General features: G+C 41.1%; 2 protein-coding genes across 7 annotated transcripts in view; one reads left to right on the forward strand and one right to left on the reverse strand.

Annotated features, from left to right (window-relative positions):
• Window positions 1-9,376, forward strand: part of ppfia2 (PTPRF interacting protein alpha 2) — a 101,036-nt gene extending 91,660 nt beyond the window's left edge. The window contains exons 27-29 of one of the 3 annotated variants that reach the window (XM_079399348.1): window positions 6-162; window positions 8,085-8,165; window positions 9,118-9,376. In XM_079399348.1, the coding sequence (XP_079255474.1) occupies window positions 6-162; window positions 8,085-8,143 (216 nt within the window). In that variant the 3' untranslated portion in view covers window positions 8,144-8,165; window positions 9,118-9,376. Of the gene's footprint in view, window positions 1-5; window positions 163-1,078; window positions 1,584-8,084; window positions 8,288-9,117 lie in introns of those variants that run through there. The other 2 variants (XM_079399350.1, XM_079399349.1) reach the window with 2 other exon arrangements.
• Window positions 9,377-10,509: 1,133 nt separating this feature from the next.
• The window catches only part of acss3 (acyl-CoA synthetase short chain family member 3), a 43,651-nt gene continuing 36,575 nt past the window's right edge, over window positions 10,510-17,585 (reverse strand). For all 4 annotated transcript variants that reach the window (XM_079399359.1, XM_079399358.1, XM_079399360.1 and 1 more), the window contains 4 exons: window positions 12,772-12,894; window positions 12,565-12,664; window positions 11,878-12,053; window positions 10,510-11,718 (listed from right to left, as the gene is read on the reverse strand). In XM_079399359.1, the coding sequence (XP_079255485.1) occupies window positions 11,635-11,718; window positions 11,878-12,053; window positions 12,565-12,664; window positions 12,772-12,894 (483 nt within the window). In that variant the 3' untranslated portion in view covers window positions 10,510-11,634. The remainder of the gene's footprint in view (window positions 11,719-11,877; window positions 12,054-12,564; window positions 12,665-12,771; window positions 12,895-17,585) is intronic.

The following is a 17,585-nucleotide window of genomic DNA, read 5'->3' on the forward strand; positions in this document are numbered from 1 at the left end:
CATAGTGCGACGAGAAAGACTTCCGAGGACCGTCGTGGAGGAGGCAGTTTCCTCGACGGGACATCCACGGGATCAGCATGATGCCCGGCTCAGCAGAGACCCTGCCCGCCGGCTTTCGCCTCACTGCCACCTCCGCACATTCACGCAGACTGCCACCAGAGGGTGAGACGCACACAGTACCGTTCAGAGCAGATACTGATGAACATGGCCCCTAAAGCAGCGTGAGACACAAGCTATGTTTGGGATGGGATAGCGGCATCGTGTTTACTGCTAACTAGATATGTTTTTAAGCAATATGAGAAACTGTATACTGATAAAAAAAATGTGGAGTAGATGATCCAATATACGAAAACAGCATATGTGCTCTTAAATGTCTCTATTGTACATTGAAGACCGGATGAACTATCCCATTAATTAATATTTAGGCAAATACAGTATGTAATGAGGGTATTTTATACAGAATTTCTTTTCAAAAGCGAAACAGTATGAGTAGCATGGTGTAACATCATTCCAAATATAGCTGGTTACACACAGACTTGACCACAAGAGGGTCAGACAGAAGTAACATATGTGACACTGGACCACAAAACCTTAAGTCGCTGGGGTATATTTGTATCAATAATACCTTGTATGGGTCAAAAATATAGATTTTTATTTTATGACAAAAATCATTAGGATAGTAAGTAAAAATCATGTTCCATGAAGATATTTTGTAAATGTCCTACCGCAAATATATCAAAACTTCATTTTTAATGAGTAATATGCATTGCTAAGGACTGAATTTGGACAACTTTAAAGGCAATTTTCTTAATATTTAGATTTTTTTTGCACCCTCAGATTCCAGATTTTCAAATAGCCGTATCTCAGCCAAATAATGTCCCATCCTAACAAACCATACATCAAGCTTATTTATTCAACTTTCAGATGATGTATAAATCTTAATTTGTTAGGGAAAAAAATTGTTTTTTTGATGGGTTTTGTGGTCCAGGGTCACATATATACTGCACATACACAGACACAGATACACTGGGTTGACTGTGTTTCTGTTGTTTTTTTCTTCTGGACTGCTGCTGGGTAGTCCTGTATGAGGCGATGGACGACAGTCCTGACGACATGTATTTGGACTGGTTTCAAGGTCAGACACGACAGAGCCTCCAACCGTGTGACCCCGTCCCTACAGTGCAGTGTACTCGAACCCCCTTGAGTGGTCTCAGTGTGTTCCTTCTTTTCTTAACTGTCAGATATAACCAGCAGGTGGATGCAAAAAGAGATCTGGAGCGGGCTTTCGCCAAGCGATTAGCATTCTGGCCTTTTGCAGACATCAGACTCGAGAGATGTGGCGGTCATTGTGTATCAGCAATAAATACATTAGATTATGAAAACAGTAAAGCAGAGACAGGAATTCACATGGCAAGATTTAAAGGGGTGTTTGATTGCGATTTCACTTTTATAACGTTAGTGTGTAATGCAAACGGTCTTTGAATGGCTACAAAAAAGTGGCTCGTAGACACTACAAGGAGTTACTTCCCGGGTTCGTGACATCACAAACCCTGCTCCCGGGAACATGCAACGAAGGGGGCGAGGCCATGCTGTGCTGCTTTAGAGAAGAGGAAGAGTGGCTGCCATGGTGTCAAAACTAGAGGTGCATGAAAAACTCTATTCATACATGAATCGCCATTCTGTCTTGTAACGATTCTAATGGATTTACAAGTTTCAAAATCAGTGTTCTAAAGCAGCGGTTCTTAATCCTGTTCCTTGCACCCCCTGCTCTGCATCTCTCTCTCTGTCTGATTCAGGTTATAAACTCGGCTCCAACAATGAAGTGTTCCAATGATACACTTTATGTAGACAGACAGATATTTTTCACATAGGTATGAGAAGCGTTAAACACGTGCGGTTGCCGTAAAGCTAACAGAAACAGTAGCATTTTCAAATAACAGCATATTTAAAAGTATGAGACAACAACAAACAAAACCAATACTATTGAGAGCCGTGCTTGCACAGGTTCTGCGCAATCCTCAATACAGCCGGAGCACATGCCGCTGAGGCGCAGGACGTGACATTTCTGGACTGCACTTGCAGTTTAGCCAATCACAACACACTGGTCCAGCTAACCCATCTGAGGCCATTCCGTATTTCTGAGGGAGGGGCTTCATAAAAAGAGGAAATCATCAGCGCGTTTATAGGAGAAGGGAGAGTGGTGTGGAATAAAGGTAATTTATGTGAAAAATGTGTTTTATAGCATTAACACGTGTTAGACTACACCCCATAAACACAGTCAAGGCTAGAAAAAAAGCAGTCAACCACCCCTTTAAAATGAAATATGTAGTATTTGTGGTATGTGCTTGTAGTGGATTTGCAGTCAGCTTGAGTATTCGGTGCTCATCTGAGAGTCACTGAATGCGGCAAAAACATATTTGATTGTCCTGCCTGTGAACTGAAGATTCTTTTGGGAAGCAGTCACGCATAGCTATTGTTATTGTGTTTGTTTGTGAATGTGCCAATTTTTCCAAAGTAGTATTTACAGGAGAATGAAGTGTTAGCTGCGTTTCTATCCGTCCATCCAGTAGCTAAGGAAAATGATCCCTCTCCTCCACGTGTGCAAATCCCGGGTACTACCAGCATTGCGTAGCATTCCTGATCAACAATGTGTTGTGAGATGAACAAATGTGCGTTGTGTCCCCCTGGAAAAGAAATCGAATCTGTGTTTTTCTACAGCAGTAGTTTTGACCTTGAGTGCTCTGAGAAGAGGATGCTGTGGCGTGATTCCAGGTTGAAGAGAGTTTGTGTGTTCCATTCAAAGGGTATTAAAATGTGTAGGAGAAGCTTGCAGGCCATGGTGTAGCGCAAATCTGTGAATGAATGTTGTTTGTTCTCTTTCATTGTTGTTGATTTTGTGTCTTGTAGATGTTTTGTGGCGAGCTGAGGACAGAGGTGTTTGTCCTGTGAAGATATAGCTTGCTGGAGCTTCTCTGTGTTGTGGCGATGAACAGCCAGTTGTATGCAGTATTCTAAAAGGTGCGTGGAACCTGAACAGGGTTAAGAAGCCTGTTCTCTGGCAGAATATGTCTGTGGTCTTGGTCTTTGATGCCATATGTAATATTGATTGAAAGCAGTGTTTGTTTTTGTGTGCTGGATAATGCCTCTATTGTGAAGGAGGTTAGTGAACATGAACTTGTGTATTATTTGGGAATAACTGTGAAGTTATTGGTTTGTAATTAGTGCTGTTTTTTTCTGTTGGGGAGGGCAGGCTTCTTAGCATCCTGTGCATTTTGTCAGTACTACAGTATGTACTAAGGAGGAGTAACAAGCGACTAATCCAATATCAAGTTCAAGTTGAGCTTTATTGTCATTCTGCTACGTGTGGACATATACTGGAACGAAATGTCGTGTCTCACAGGACCACGGTGCTACATACTAGTTAAACATACAACAATGCAAGTATAAGAGAAAAAAAGAGCATCTGACTATAAATATACAATAACTACTATACCTAGTTGCCTAGACATACACAAACTGAGACTGTGCAAGAACTTTACATATATACTGTACATGAAATTGTGCAAAAAGATAGAAATAAAAATTGTATATATATTCCGTACATTAAATTGTTGTGCAGATTAAAGAGAGATTTTGTGGGAAGCGGCGCATAGTGCAATGCTCAAGTAAGCATTTTTTTATTGAGTCTTTGTAGCAGGGAGTGTTTATAGAAAGTGTCTAGTGTGCATATAGTGGGATGAGTGCGTTACTAAAGGCGGCCGACAAGGACTGACTGATGTCTTGCAGTTAAAAAGTCCAGGATCCAATTACAGAGGGGGGTGTTAAGGCCCAGCAAGTTTAGTTTGTGGATGAGCTGTTGTGGGATTATAGTGTTGAATGCTGAGCTGAAGTCGATGAACAGAATTCTTACATAAGAATCTTTCTGTTCCAGGTGAGTAAGAGCTAGGTGGAGATTGGTGGATATTGCATCGTCCGTGGAACGGTTTGGATGGTATGCAAACTGGAATGGGTCCAGTGTGTTTGGGAGACTGGACTTGATGTGATGCATGACTAACCTCTCAAAGCATTTCATCATGATTGGGGTCAGTGTTATGGGACGATGGTCATTCAGACAGGACACGGGTGAGTTCTTTGGTACTGGAATTATGGAGGTGGATTTGAGACACGTGGGGACGACTGCCTGGCTCAGCGTTGAAGATGTCTGTTAGGACATCCGTCAACTGTGCAGCTCTCTCTCAGTACACATCCAGGTATGTTGTCAGGGCCTGCAGCCTTTCGTGGGTTAATCCGGGACAGGGTCTTCCTTATGTCGGCTGGAGAGGGACAGAGTACCTGGTCGTTTGGAGATGTGAGTAGTTTCTGTGCAGGTGTGTCGTTCTGTATCTCAAATCGTGAGTAGAAGTGGTTGAGTGCATCTGGTAAGGATGTGTCATCATCACTGGCCTGTGGTGGGGGCTCGTAGTCAGTGATGGTCTGAATGACTTGCCACAGGGACCGAGTGTCTTTACTGTCTGTGAAGTTGTTAATTTTTTTAGGATATTGTTGTTTTGCCTTCTTGATGTTTTGAGGGCTGCTTTATCTCCTGATCTGAATGCATCATCTCTTCATCAGCCCACGAACATCTGCTGTCATCCATGGCTTCTGGTTGGCACGTGTGGTAATGGTCTTGGTGACTGTCACATCATCTATGCACTTTTTGATGTAAGCAGTCAGTTTCAGTGTACTCCTGCAGGTCTGTGTGGTTGTTGTAGGTGGCTGCCTCTTTAAACATGTTCCAGTCTGTGTCCTGGAAGCAGTCCTGCAGGGCTGAGGTGGCATTGTCTGGCCATACTGTGATCTGCTTTTGAACCGGTTTGGCGAGTTTGAGAAGTGGTCTATATGCTGGGATTAGCATAACAGTGATGTTGTCCGAATACCCGAGGTGGGGGCGGGGTTCAGCTTTGTATGCGTTTTTCTCTGTTGTATAAACAAAGTCCAGTGTGTTGTTTCCCCTTGTTGCAAAGTTCACATGTTGGTATTACTTTGGTAAAACTGTCTTTAGGTTTGCATGGTTGAAGTCACCGGCTATGATGAAAAAGCCGTCGGGGTTATTTGTTTGTTGTTCACTGATGGCGCTATACAGTTCACGAATCGCGTCCTTAGCTTTTGCACACGGGGGGGGGTGTAATGTAGACCGTGAACTCCTGCGGCAGATAGAACGGTCGACACTTCACATATGGGTGAAGTATTTGACATGAGTACCTGACCAAGTGGCGGGGTAAGTCTTAGGTTGTGATGGTGTAACATATACTGTACATGACCAAGTTGGTCGACATGCCCGCAACAACGTATGTGCGGCGGCCATGTCCCATAGTCGGATGTGTGAAGTAGTTGAGGTTGTGTAAGTAAAGGTGTGGGAGTGGGGGTATGGTGTGTCACCATATTTGTGTTCTTGCAGTAGCATGGAGCAGAATTAACAGGAATGCTTTATAGAGGAGTGGCAGTGCTATATATATATATGAGATGTGGGGTTCCACTTAACGTTTAGGTGGCCTTAACTACTATGTACATAGTTATTTTTACAAATGTAAAAACATGTATGTAATTACATGTGTTAATCATTTCTGTAATTACACTATTGACCCATCCCTTACACCTCCCTTAAACTTACCCATACTACCAAACCTGTCCCTAACCTTATCCATATCCCACCTCAATAGCAGCAAAAGTGTTTTGCAATACAATATGACCACATTAAGTACATAGTAGTTAAGGCCACCTAATATAAAGTGTGACCAGATGTGGTTGTTTTTGTTTCTTGATTGATGTGTTTGTCTTAGGAAGGTGAGAGAGCTGCGATTGGTCTGTCAAGTGACCGATATAGTGTTGTTGGTGCTGAAGCGTGGATGAATGGGCAGTACGTGAGAAAGGACGTTCAAAATATGTGGTGAGATTGTGGAATGGAGTTGCTGGAATGATGCGGATTGTGCATTATGTAGCTGGCTTAGCTCTCAGCAATCAGACACAGGTTAAGCACGTAATTGATTAGTTTGGAGGCAGCCTTTTTGACAGAAAATGTGACCGGATTGCAAGGGGGGAAGGGGAAGTCGTGGCCTAATGGTTAGAGAGTCGGAATCGTAATCCAAAGGTTGCGGGTTCGAGTCTCGGGCCGGCAGGGATTGTAAGTGGGGGGGGGTGCATTTACAGTGCTCTCTCCACCCTCAATACCATGACTGAGGTGCCCTTGAGCAAGGCACCGAACCCCCAACTGCTCCCCGGGCGCCGCAGCATAAATGGCTGCCCACTGCTCCGGGTGTGTGTTCACTGCTGTGTGTGTGCACGTTGGATGGGTTAAATGCAGAGCACGAATTCCGAGTATGGGTCACCATACTTGGCAGTATGTCACTTCACTTCACTTCAATCCCTGGGAGGGGAGTCAGCAGAGATCCCTGAGGAAGTCCAGGGGTTAGCTGGCACGCTTGTGTGCAGGATCTGGAAGAAAGGTAGAAGAAAAATTAATGAGCAGTAGCGCAGGTATAAGCTAGTTAGCAGTTGGCTGGGTTGTGCTAAATAGTGTAATTGGTGTAATGTTTTGTGTAAACCAGCCACCATGGAGCAGTTGTGTGGAAATCCCAAAGCAGAGTGTGATACTTGAAAGGAATGAAGCATGAAGGAGTTTGCAGGAGACTAGCACGGCCTGAATGCGAGATGAAGTAGCGGAGGTGGTAGTAGCAGTGAGAGGAAAGAGCAAGCAGAGAGAAGGAGAAAACAAGAGGGTACCGTGCTGCGTCCGCTGTCTGGGGTCGAGCAGGTCTTCACACTTTCCTTCCAGGGAAAAGGACTGCTTACATAGCTCCTTCGCTCGCTGACAGCCGCACCTGACGCCTCTCTGCAATTAACCAATCGCCAGCTACGCACAGGTTGTCTCCGTTACCAATTCAAAACATTGACACCTACGCAACCGTCTCTGCCTCCTCTCTACCGACAACCAATCTGGCTAGCCTCATGGGAGCGACTGCTTCGCTACTACTGTTCAGTCAAACAGTACCTTCATCACTGTGAGCTCACTATGTATCTCATGTACACACATGAGCAGTGTTTTATTTGTGTTCCCCTTAAACACCTTTCCCCAGTGTTGTTGGATCTTCCTCTATTCTGTGTGTGGATATTAACCGCTTACACACCTCACTGATGGACTTACTAACAGTCTCGTTGTTTTTCACATTGTGCTGTACTCATATCTGGTGACCCCATCTTCAAAACAAGCATGTTGGAAACACTGTATGCAAACTCAAATTATGTGTGAGGGATTCACCTTCTCCACAATCTATAGATTTCTTTGAAATGAATAATATTAAAATCTCAATGAGCGCAAAATAACTCCAATACAATAAATACCGACTTAAAGCAAACCATTAGTCTCAATTCATTCTACATAGCATAAACACTAGTGCTGTCAAATGATTCATCGCCATCCATTATAACAGTTTTTGTTGACATTATATATGTCTGTGTATACTTGTGTATAAATAAACATACTGTATATATTTTGAAGTTATTTGCACGTTTATATATACGTATTTCTCTTAAATACACGCATGTGTTTGTATTTATATACACACAATAAATATACACATTATGTAAGCAAAAACTTAGATTTTGGATGCCATTGATCGTTTGACAGCACTAATAAACAGCCTTTTCTACAGCTACTTCTGACCCCAAACTACTTGCATGTCATATCTCGCCCTCACTCTCATACACACACACACAGAGAGAGAGAGACAGACAGAGGCAACCAGGGAACTAGGCCATAATAGTGACTCTGAGACCTTCCAAGGGGTCTGCCTTCAATTTCTTTATAATAACACCCTAACAAATCAAACTATTGCCCACCTCCTCACCCCACTTGAATTAAACAAAGATACATACAGTACATAGTTCCATGCTCAACATCTCATTTACACATCTGGAAAACACACAGCACTCCATTCAATGCATTAACAAAACTCCACAGCCACTTTAACGCACTTGGATGGATGGATGGATATACAGACAAAGACTCGCAAAAGATTCACTAGCTGCATATCTTTGTTTCCCTGCAGTTGGACCATCGGCGGTACAGCGTCTGGACAGCTCCACTGTGAGGACCTACTCTTGCTGAGAGAACATCTATACTATAAGCTGTGAGTCTCACACCTGTGCTAAACTAAACTCCTTTTCAGCCTTAGTATGTTCGCTGCACCTCTGCTCTGCTGTATCATCTTCAAAACAAAGCAATTCTTTCATTCTGTCAAAGTCCCTCACACTGAAATGATCAGACGAGCCACATCTGCAGGCCAACAACCATTACATTACGCTGTGATTACATGTAGCTACAACTTCATCCACCTACAACACTACTCACGCTGCTACAAGTCATCTAGACAGCTTTACACGTACGCTACAAATACACAAACTACAATACTTTTAAACCTCACTCTTGCATTTGCATATTAACAGTATTATGTTTGCTCCAACAATACATGAAAACAAACCTTAGAGCTGCTCTGAATGACAAATGAAAAACAATCCAACCCATCAAACCAACCTATCTGATCATTCAGAATGGGAACGATCGCTACTGTCCAATTTTGGCTAACCACAATACTTACTGCAATTGGGAAACAAACCCCTTTATCATAAAATGCCACTGATCTTCAAAAAAAACCCTTCATTCCCACCCAACTATAGCACAAATCCACACTTGCACACAAATGGACGTGCGTGCATCTCAACGGCTCATTCGCAGAGCTAGCCTGACAATCCATCTCCGTGGATGGCCACTGCAAGTGCTATCACGCAACAAACAGTTGTGCTTTGTGCAATGACCGGACAGTTTTACAACTGTGACTTGCAAAAGCACATTTTCCTATGCCTTGACATGTTGCCTTGTCGTAGCAAAGCAAGACGGACTAAAGACAATGCAACATTCTAAAAATCAAATCCCCTTACAAGCAAAAAGCTTAAATGTCTCAACTAATCACATTTTACCTTTGCTAATCCCACAACTTTTCACTTCAAATTAGCAGCCTTGCCTGTTTCATATACACAAACTGCCACAGCCGCTGATCTTCTCTTCTGTTTCACGTCTTTCAGAGTCCTACCTTAAAATTGGCCTGAACAAACTATTCTGACGAGTCACACTGCCAAGAGAACAACAGAAGCCCGAGGAGGCAGGGGTCAAGGCTGCTCTGTGCCGGACGAGCCGAGGCCTCTGACGCAGGCGCCGACGCGCTCTCGTTCTTTCTGTCTTTCACGCCACGCGGCTCCTTCGGCTTAAGTACTGTGTATTTCTTCTACAGGGGATGTGTAGGTTCAACTGTAAATCACTATAAATAAAGCTGTTTTATATATAAATATATATAAATATATATGCATACACACACATCTGTATAAAAAGATCACACGTTCAGAGTTTGTGCACATTGTGTCCTTTAACGTCATTATTTTAAACGATGCTGCTGTTCTAATTTTTCCACTTTGGACATACTGTTACTTTTTACTCATTCAGTCATGCGTTTTGAGGCCTGTCGTGGTCTGCCAATTGGAAGCCCCTCCACCAAAAGCTACACGTACCTATCACAGTCTACGTCACGCCAGTTAATCGCTCGTACCCCTATGGAGGCCCGTATACCTGCTCCAGGTGCGGGTCTGACGTAAACCTGAAAGAAACGCACCTACTCAAAGACGTCAAACATGTAGGATTTGGTGAAATGGCATCCGCAGCCCTTTCGCATATTAGGCTACCATGTGAAAAATATTTATCGAAATAATAATCACCTGTTCATCGTTAATTCATAAACTGGATAGTAGCTTCTACTTACCAGATCAGAATGTCATTTTGCATTGAATTGTGAGAAACTACCACTCCTGATAGACACTACAAAAAAACTGTTCTTACAGCACTGATACTTTCAGGAGCCTTGATGCCTATTTTTCATTCACTTGACATTCATTTATTTGTTCATCGATCAGTCTGTTCAAACACGTGCTTAAAAACTTTAGGGGGTTTACAACAATGTTCGTTAATCGATCCTTCCTGGTAAGGTGTATTGAAGAACACCAGTAACTGGATATTCTTTCACGTGTACGCTCGCATTTCTTATTGTTTGGTTAGAAAGAACGTCGTGAGTAGCACACAATTTGTACCGCCGGAGCACGGCGTGTATTCGTCAAGACGCGGGCCGCTCGTCTCAGAGTACGAAACGTAAATCTGTCGCCTCGCCCGGTGCCGATACGCTGGCCTCGTCTCGAGAGCGTCCGACCGCCTTTCGTTAGAACAAATCGCTAAAGGACAGGCTTAGCTCATAGTGAACGTAGACTTACTTGCTGTGACTTACTTTTGTGTAAAAATGTTTCTGTTCGAGAGGCGGTTGTACAGCCCTCCACCTCCCGTCTTTCGGTTATATCAGACACTTCGACGGTTTGTAAGTCCCTGTTTTGCACGCGCAGAGAATCATTTTATTTTGTGTCCATTTTTTATTTATTACTGATTGTATTTTGGTCAAAACTATGTGGTGATCAAACAACTTTTCATTGTCAATAAAAAATTAGTCAAATAGGTTTGCTTAAGAACAATCCTTGTCGCAATGTTTTTACAGTGCATCTCTTCAAGCTGACACTACACTAGTGCTACAATAGTGACATTACATTTCACTTTCATCGAGTCGTAGTTTAGTGTGTTGCAAGGTGAATCTCACAAAAACTGTCAACAGGGTGTCCGGGTTATGTATAACCAATCAGAATGAGGGAAAATAGCATTTTACTTAATGCTGGGGTACACACCACAAGATAATCGGGCTGATTTTGGGCCCATTTCTCCCCTTCCGACAATCCTAGGTAATGTCCCTATTATCTTGGTGGTTCTAAAGATTATCTTATCAGATTTTCCTGTCTTGTGAGGTGTTTTAAGAGTGACTGAATCTGCTCGGAAGAACGTCGGAGGCGCCCTGAACATAAATCCTGATGTGTGGGGGGAACCCCGAGGACACCACACACTATAGGAGCAGAACATTTAAATCTACCATTTTTTGTCCTCATGTTTGTGGTCCGCCACATTTTGAAGATCTTATAAGATTTGAAAAATCTCTTAGTGTGTACCCAGCGTAAGACAATGCAGCCAAATTTTATAATAACTACACAGCTACGTTTTTTCCTTTAGCTGTCAAACTCTAAAATGTGAATGTGTCAATAAAAATCATCAACATTTAAACACTGACACAATTGTTGGTGCTTTGACAGTTTGGGTACAAAAATAATTATGCTACAATATAAAAACAGCCTTAATTTTATTTTCCTTACACAAAATATATATCGCTCATTTTTGATCTTGGGGGTGAAATTAATATGAACTGGACATATTTTAACATTCACCTATTCAAAATCATCCAAGTTTGATTATGTAAACATGTTCACTACTGTGCTCATATTTGGTCCAAGCTAAAAACATTAGTGCAAATTATCATGTTCATACATATTACATTACTAATACAAAATATTGTGTTCTAATTATGGGTACATTCTAATAGGAACCATGTTTCTCTATGGCATATCTTCACAGAATTGTGAGTGTGTGCGCGCTTGCACATAGGCACAACCACATCTGGTTGTAAATTATTTACCAGGTTCTTTCACAGTTTCTCTAAGCACTTTCTCAATGTCCTCAAAGACCTCGGGGTCCTCTATGGTGGGACTGATCTATGAATTCAAAATCAGAAACATCCGAATAAGAAACTTCTGCTTTACTATGATTTTTGAACTGAAGCTGAAGATTTGCAGCTGTCCTTACGACAAATTCCATATAACACAAATATTGATTAACAGTTGTCACTAGGAAAAATACAAGTCAGAATGTACCTTATAAGGCTTGTAGTTCACCAGGTTAGCGAGAGACGATCGTGGAATTTTTCCCGAGCGGGTTTTGGGAAGAGCTTTGACAAAGACGACCTTCTTAAAAGCCGCCACCGGCCCGATGGTGTCCCTCACCAATTTCACCACCTCGCTCGCCAGCACATCCTCACTCTTCTGACAGTCTGATAACAAACAAATATACATCCCCTAAGGGGCATTCTTCTTTGTGCGTTTAAGACTAAATAAATACAGACACTGGCATTCCTTTACTTCATTCACATGTACGGTGTTTACAAGTCAAACCTAAAGGTAGTCTAACTCTACATTCCCATGCCCACATTTTATTACAACACTTCACTTAGAATTTCAGTAATTCAGTGTTTTTTTACTAAACATAATTCTGATTTTTTTTTTTTTGAAGATGCTCAACAATGCTGCATTTATTTGATTTAAAAATATAAAACACTAACAAGTATGCAAAGCCATGGCTTTTCAGCATCATTACTCCATTCTTCAGTGTCACATGATCCTTCAGATTTTCTTCTAATATGCTAATTTGCATTTGATTAGCACAAGAAGCTTTTTTTTATTATCAATGTTGAAAACAGTTGGACTGCTTAATATTTGTGCGTGCGTGCATGCATGCATGCGCATATGCATATATATATATCCATCCCTTTCTCCATTCCTTACCGTTTTGGAGCACACACAAAGCTAGTGGAACGTGTCCCTTCAGGGGGTCCTCTAGCCCCACCACAGCACAGTCCACCATGGCAGGGTGAAGCAGGACAGACTGAAGGACATACACGCAACATATGATTTCTTTGGTAAAGCAATAACAAAAGAGATTATTGATATTATTATTATTTGTGTCATGATTGAGATGGTCCCTCTCCTCACCTCTTCGAGGGCACCGGTGGACAGCCTGTGACCCGCCACGTTGATAACGTCATCGGACCGAGACATGATGTACAAGAAGCCCTCCTCGTCCACAAAACCTGCGTCCATGGTGTCATAGTAACCCTAGGAGGAAGTGCAATAAAAACACAATAGGAATACATATTCGTGAGTTTAAACACAGTTCAAGTGCTAGTATAAAAGCAGCAGATATGTAATGTTTCTTTGAACCACTAGATGGTGGTGCAACACAAAAACACTACCTAATTATAACTTGCTATGCAGTCCTAAAATAAGACCATTTTTGTCATATATATATATATACACACATATACACACACAATAGACATTTTATAAGCTGTCAATCGTCTATTACACATCCACAAAAAAAGACATTTTACCAAAATGTGTTTACTTTCACACCTTGTCTTACAATGAAGATTGATTACATTATATTTTTGTACACTACTACTCAAAAGTTTGGAGTGATTAAGTGTGTGTGTGGGGGGGGGTATTCCAATAAAATAATGGAAATAAGATGTTTAATACAATGCCTTAAAAACATTAATTCTCAAAGATTGTCACTTAATTTTTCACACAAAGCTAGCATACAGTCACTATCTACAGAAGTGTACATGCTAATATGGACTTTTATGATGGTTTGTCATTCTTTTTTAAACCTCAGATCTTCAGTTCCCATTCGCTGTAACTAACTGCACAGAAAATAGCACTACATCATTCAAAAAATATATTCGGTGATAAACACATCCTTTACACTTTTATGTTGTCATTATGATCAGCATGTGGTTTGAATGCAGCCAGCAGCAGCTGAGATGTAATTATCAAAAACACATGCTGAGCACCTTCCTGTGAAGGGATTATGACTGTCCTGCCTGATTACTATCAAAAGGAACAGATACAGTGAGCCTAATCAAACTGCATGTAACAGCCTCAGCACGCCCAAGGACCGTCTAACGCAGAATTGGAAGGCGCCTGTCAGAATCACAAATCAGACTGCTGTGCGACTTTCATTTGTCTGGGATGATATTATTACAAGCACATTCTCAGCTTTTTATTGAGGCACAAGTGAACTACGTCAGCACAACTGCATAATGCATTTTGTAGGTAGTAATTATGATCACGAAGGCACAAACTTTTCTTTTCATTTTAGTAGGGGCTTTTTTTCTGTGTTTGGCAATTGTCACAAAATGTTATTTAAACTAAACGCATATGTTTTTTTAATGGTGGTCCCTGCCCTTAATATGAAGACCAAACAATCTGTGGCTGCTGTCTTTAAGTCAGATGGTCCCTTTTTGTCTGAGTGGCCACTTCTTCACTAGAATAAATGGACAAAACTATTCTGAAAGCCCAAATTCTGGACACACTAGTGATACTAAATGCGACTTTAAAAATATTATTATTATGTTGAAAACCCTTGTGCTGTTCAATATTTTTGTGGAAATTGTGATACATTTTTATTAAAGAATCCTAATTTATAGGAAAGGAAAAGGAAAGGACGTGATGTGTGGCCAAGTATGGTGACTTGGAATTTGTGCTCTGCATTTAACCCATCCAAGTGCACACACACAGCAGTGAGTAGTGAACAAGCACACACACACACCGTAAACACATCCGGAGCAGTGGGCAGCCATATATGCTGCGGCACCCGGGGAGCAGTTGGGGGTTCGGTGTAGGGGTGGGCGATATAGCCTCAAAATTATATCATGATATTTCAAGAATATTTGCAATAACGATATTTATGATGATATACAAAAAAAATATGGAACAACGTTGTATTGATGATTGCAGCTGGTAGGCAGCAGCATTTATTGGTGCAAACACAATGAAGGCCATTTTCCATTCTTTTCCAATGAGCTGCTGTCATTGATGACAGACTACCTAATTCGAAGTGTAACTCTATTGTCATAAGGTGGCAGAAGCAGCATTATAATGCAAAAGTAGTCCAGTGTTGGGCAAGTTACTTTAAAAAAAAGTTATTAGTTATAGTTACTAGTTACTTCTCACAAATAGTAACAGAGTTGCATAATTATAAATAACCAATTACCATGGAAAGTAACTATTGCGTTACTTTAAAAAATAAAATGTTTAAATAACTTTGATGATTCAATATTAAATGTTAAATGAATGAAATGGACACTAGATGGAATACATTATTTTTAAACATTGAACACTAATAAAAAAAACTATTTAAAAATACTTAACACTGAAATGGTTTATTCTAGCAGTGATTATAGCAACAAAGTAAAATTTTACTTAAAATTAATAAGTTAGTAAAACTTTTTTTTTTTTTTTTGAGACCCCCTTCATGCAAATAAACGCAGCCTTGCTGAGCAGAATTCTTTTAAAACATTAGAAAATATTACAGATCCCAATTTGAACACTATGTGTGAATGTTATAATAAATGTATTAAAAGAGCTGTTGTAATTATTATTGTCTTTTTAATTTTATTTAACAGAACAACAGTAAAATTACAATACTAACATTTATGAATGTTGACGGAGCTTTTATTTTGACGGAAACCCGCAGGAAGTCCTCAGTGCTTCTTTTTGTTGACAGCAGCAGATTTATAAATTATTCTCATTACTAATTTGGGAAGATGCACGTATCACATTGTCACATGCCTTGTAAAAAATCATAAGTGTTACTGAGCATTGAGAAACTAACGAGTAACACGGTTTCAGTGCACATTTCCCTCGCGGTTTGGACTTTCAACCCTGGCTAACGAGACTGTTTGAATGCAATTCATGCGTGTATTAGAAAACATAACGTTCTGCAGTGAATTTAATTGGCCATTTCGCGATTTTAATCTTCATACAGTAACCAGCAACAACCACCCCTTCCTCTTCTCATCGGAGACATGAGATGCAGTAATAAACAGTCACTCGCTGTCGGTGCTTGTAATGATTTTTGCGTCCTTCTCTGACAGTTTTAAATGCTTCCACACTGCCTTCATATTTGCTGCATTAGTGCGCGCCTCTATTTGATCACGTCACGTCGTTGTTCGGTACATTTTATTAGGGCTTTTTGTTTATTTTTGGCCGAATAATTTCGGCTGCCAAACAAGCCTAAATCCTAGTCCCTAGTAGGCCTAAATATGTCATCGAGTCGCTATATCATGGATATCGCGATATGGCACTTTTTTATCATGTAAAAATTTATACCGGTATTATCGTGGATGGTATGATATGGCACACCCCTAGTTCGGTGCCTTGCTCATGGGTCTCACCTCAGTCGTGGTATTGAGGGTGGAGAGAGTGTTGGTTATTCACTCCCCCCACCTACAATCCCTGCCGGACCTGAGACTCGAACCCACAACCTTTGGGTTACAAGTCCGACTCTATCCATTAGGCCACGACTGCCTATTCAATACAATCAATTTAATGTCCTTGCTATAGAAATAATTCATTTCAAATGTTTCTTGAGAAGCAAAACAGAATTTTAGAATGATTTCTAAAGGATCATGTAACACTAAACATTCAACTTTGCTATTGTAGGAATACATTTCAATTTAAAATACATGAAAATAGAAAAGCGATATTTTAAAATAGTAATTTCACAATATTACTATTTTATTATTAATAATATTACTATTATTTCATCAAATAAATGCAGCTTTGGTGAGCATAAGAGACTTTTTTTCAAAAAACCTTAGGTTCTCTAATAACATTAAGTGAGGCATCTCGCTATGGGAACGCCCCAGGCATGAAGGTTGAACTCTTAAGATACATGGGCAAGTGAAGGTTGTGTCACGCCCAGTCTATATAACCTCACAAAAGTGTGCGGGGAAGACCAGCTAGCCGCAGCACAAATTTTCTGTATAGAAATGCCCTTAAACAGTGCCCAAGATGTGGCTATACCCTTGGTAGAGTGAGCTCGTAACTCCTTTGGGGGCTCTATATACAGGTTATTGTAACAGAACACGATTGCCTCCACAACCCAACGCTCAGGACCACGGACAAATCCCAGGGCAGGACCAGCGGTGTGACTGCCACTCTCCTCTCATGAATTGGCAAATGAGAGGATGTTGGCCTACAGTACCCGTATCGAGTCCTATATAGCATGCAGAGATAGCGGCCAAATAAACCTTAACCTTCGACAAGGCTCTACCCTTATCTAGGACGTCTTGCAATAAACATAACACGTCCAAAACCAAACATAAATAAGGGATGTTTCTTTCTGCGCACCCTGCTTTGAACACTCCCATTTGAGACTGTATAAAGAGTACGTAGACACAGCTCTAAATTGTCTCAGTGACCTTAGGAGGTAAACCAGCTGGATTTAAATTCAACCTCTCACAGGCCAGGCCCAGAGAGACCGTTTCTGAGGAGAGGGGTGGAATATTTCACCCCGTACTTGAGAGAGAAGATCCCTGCGTGCTGATAGTGACCATGGCTGATCCATGGCACAATCTACCCACAGTCTCCCCGGCCAGTATGGTGCTATTAGAATCATCATATGACTGCGTTCTCATACCCTCCGTAATGTCAGCTCAATTAGGCTCAACAGGGGGGAGTGCATACAGTAACACGTCTGGTCATTTGTGGACTAGAGCAGTGGTTCCCAACCTGGGGGACGCTAAAGATTTACAAGGGGTCGCCAAGCTCACTCTAGTTTGATCACAAGATGACAGTTAGTGCTACCGTTTAATATTCTGTATGATCATTAAAACCATTTGTTTACCAGGATTATAAAAACTCACCTAAATACTGTCCAACATTAAGCAAAGGTAGTAACAATCTAAAAGTAACAGTCGCAGCATGCAGCGTTTTGTTTTGTTTGAAAATATGGCGGAAAG

This window comes from Barbus barbus, assembly GCF_936440315.1.
Source record: "Barbus barbus genome assembly, chromosome: 39".
Lineage (NCBI taxonomy): Eukaryota > Metazoa > Chordata > Actinopteri > Cypriniformes > Cyprinidae > Barbus > Barbus barbus.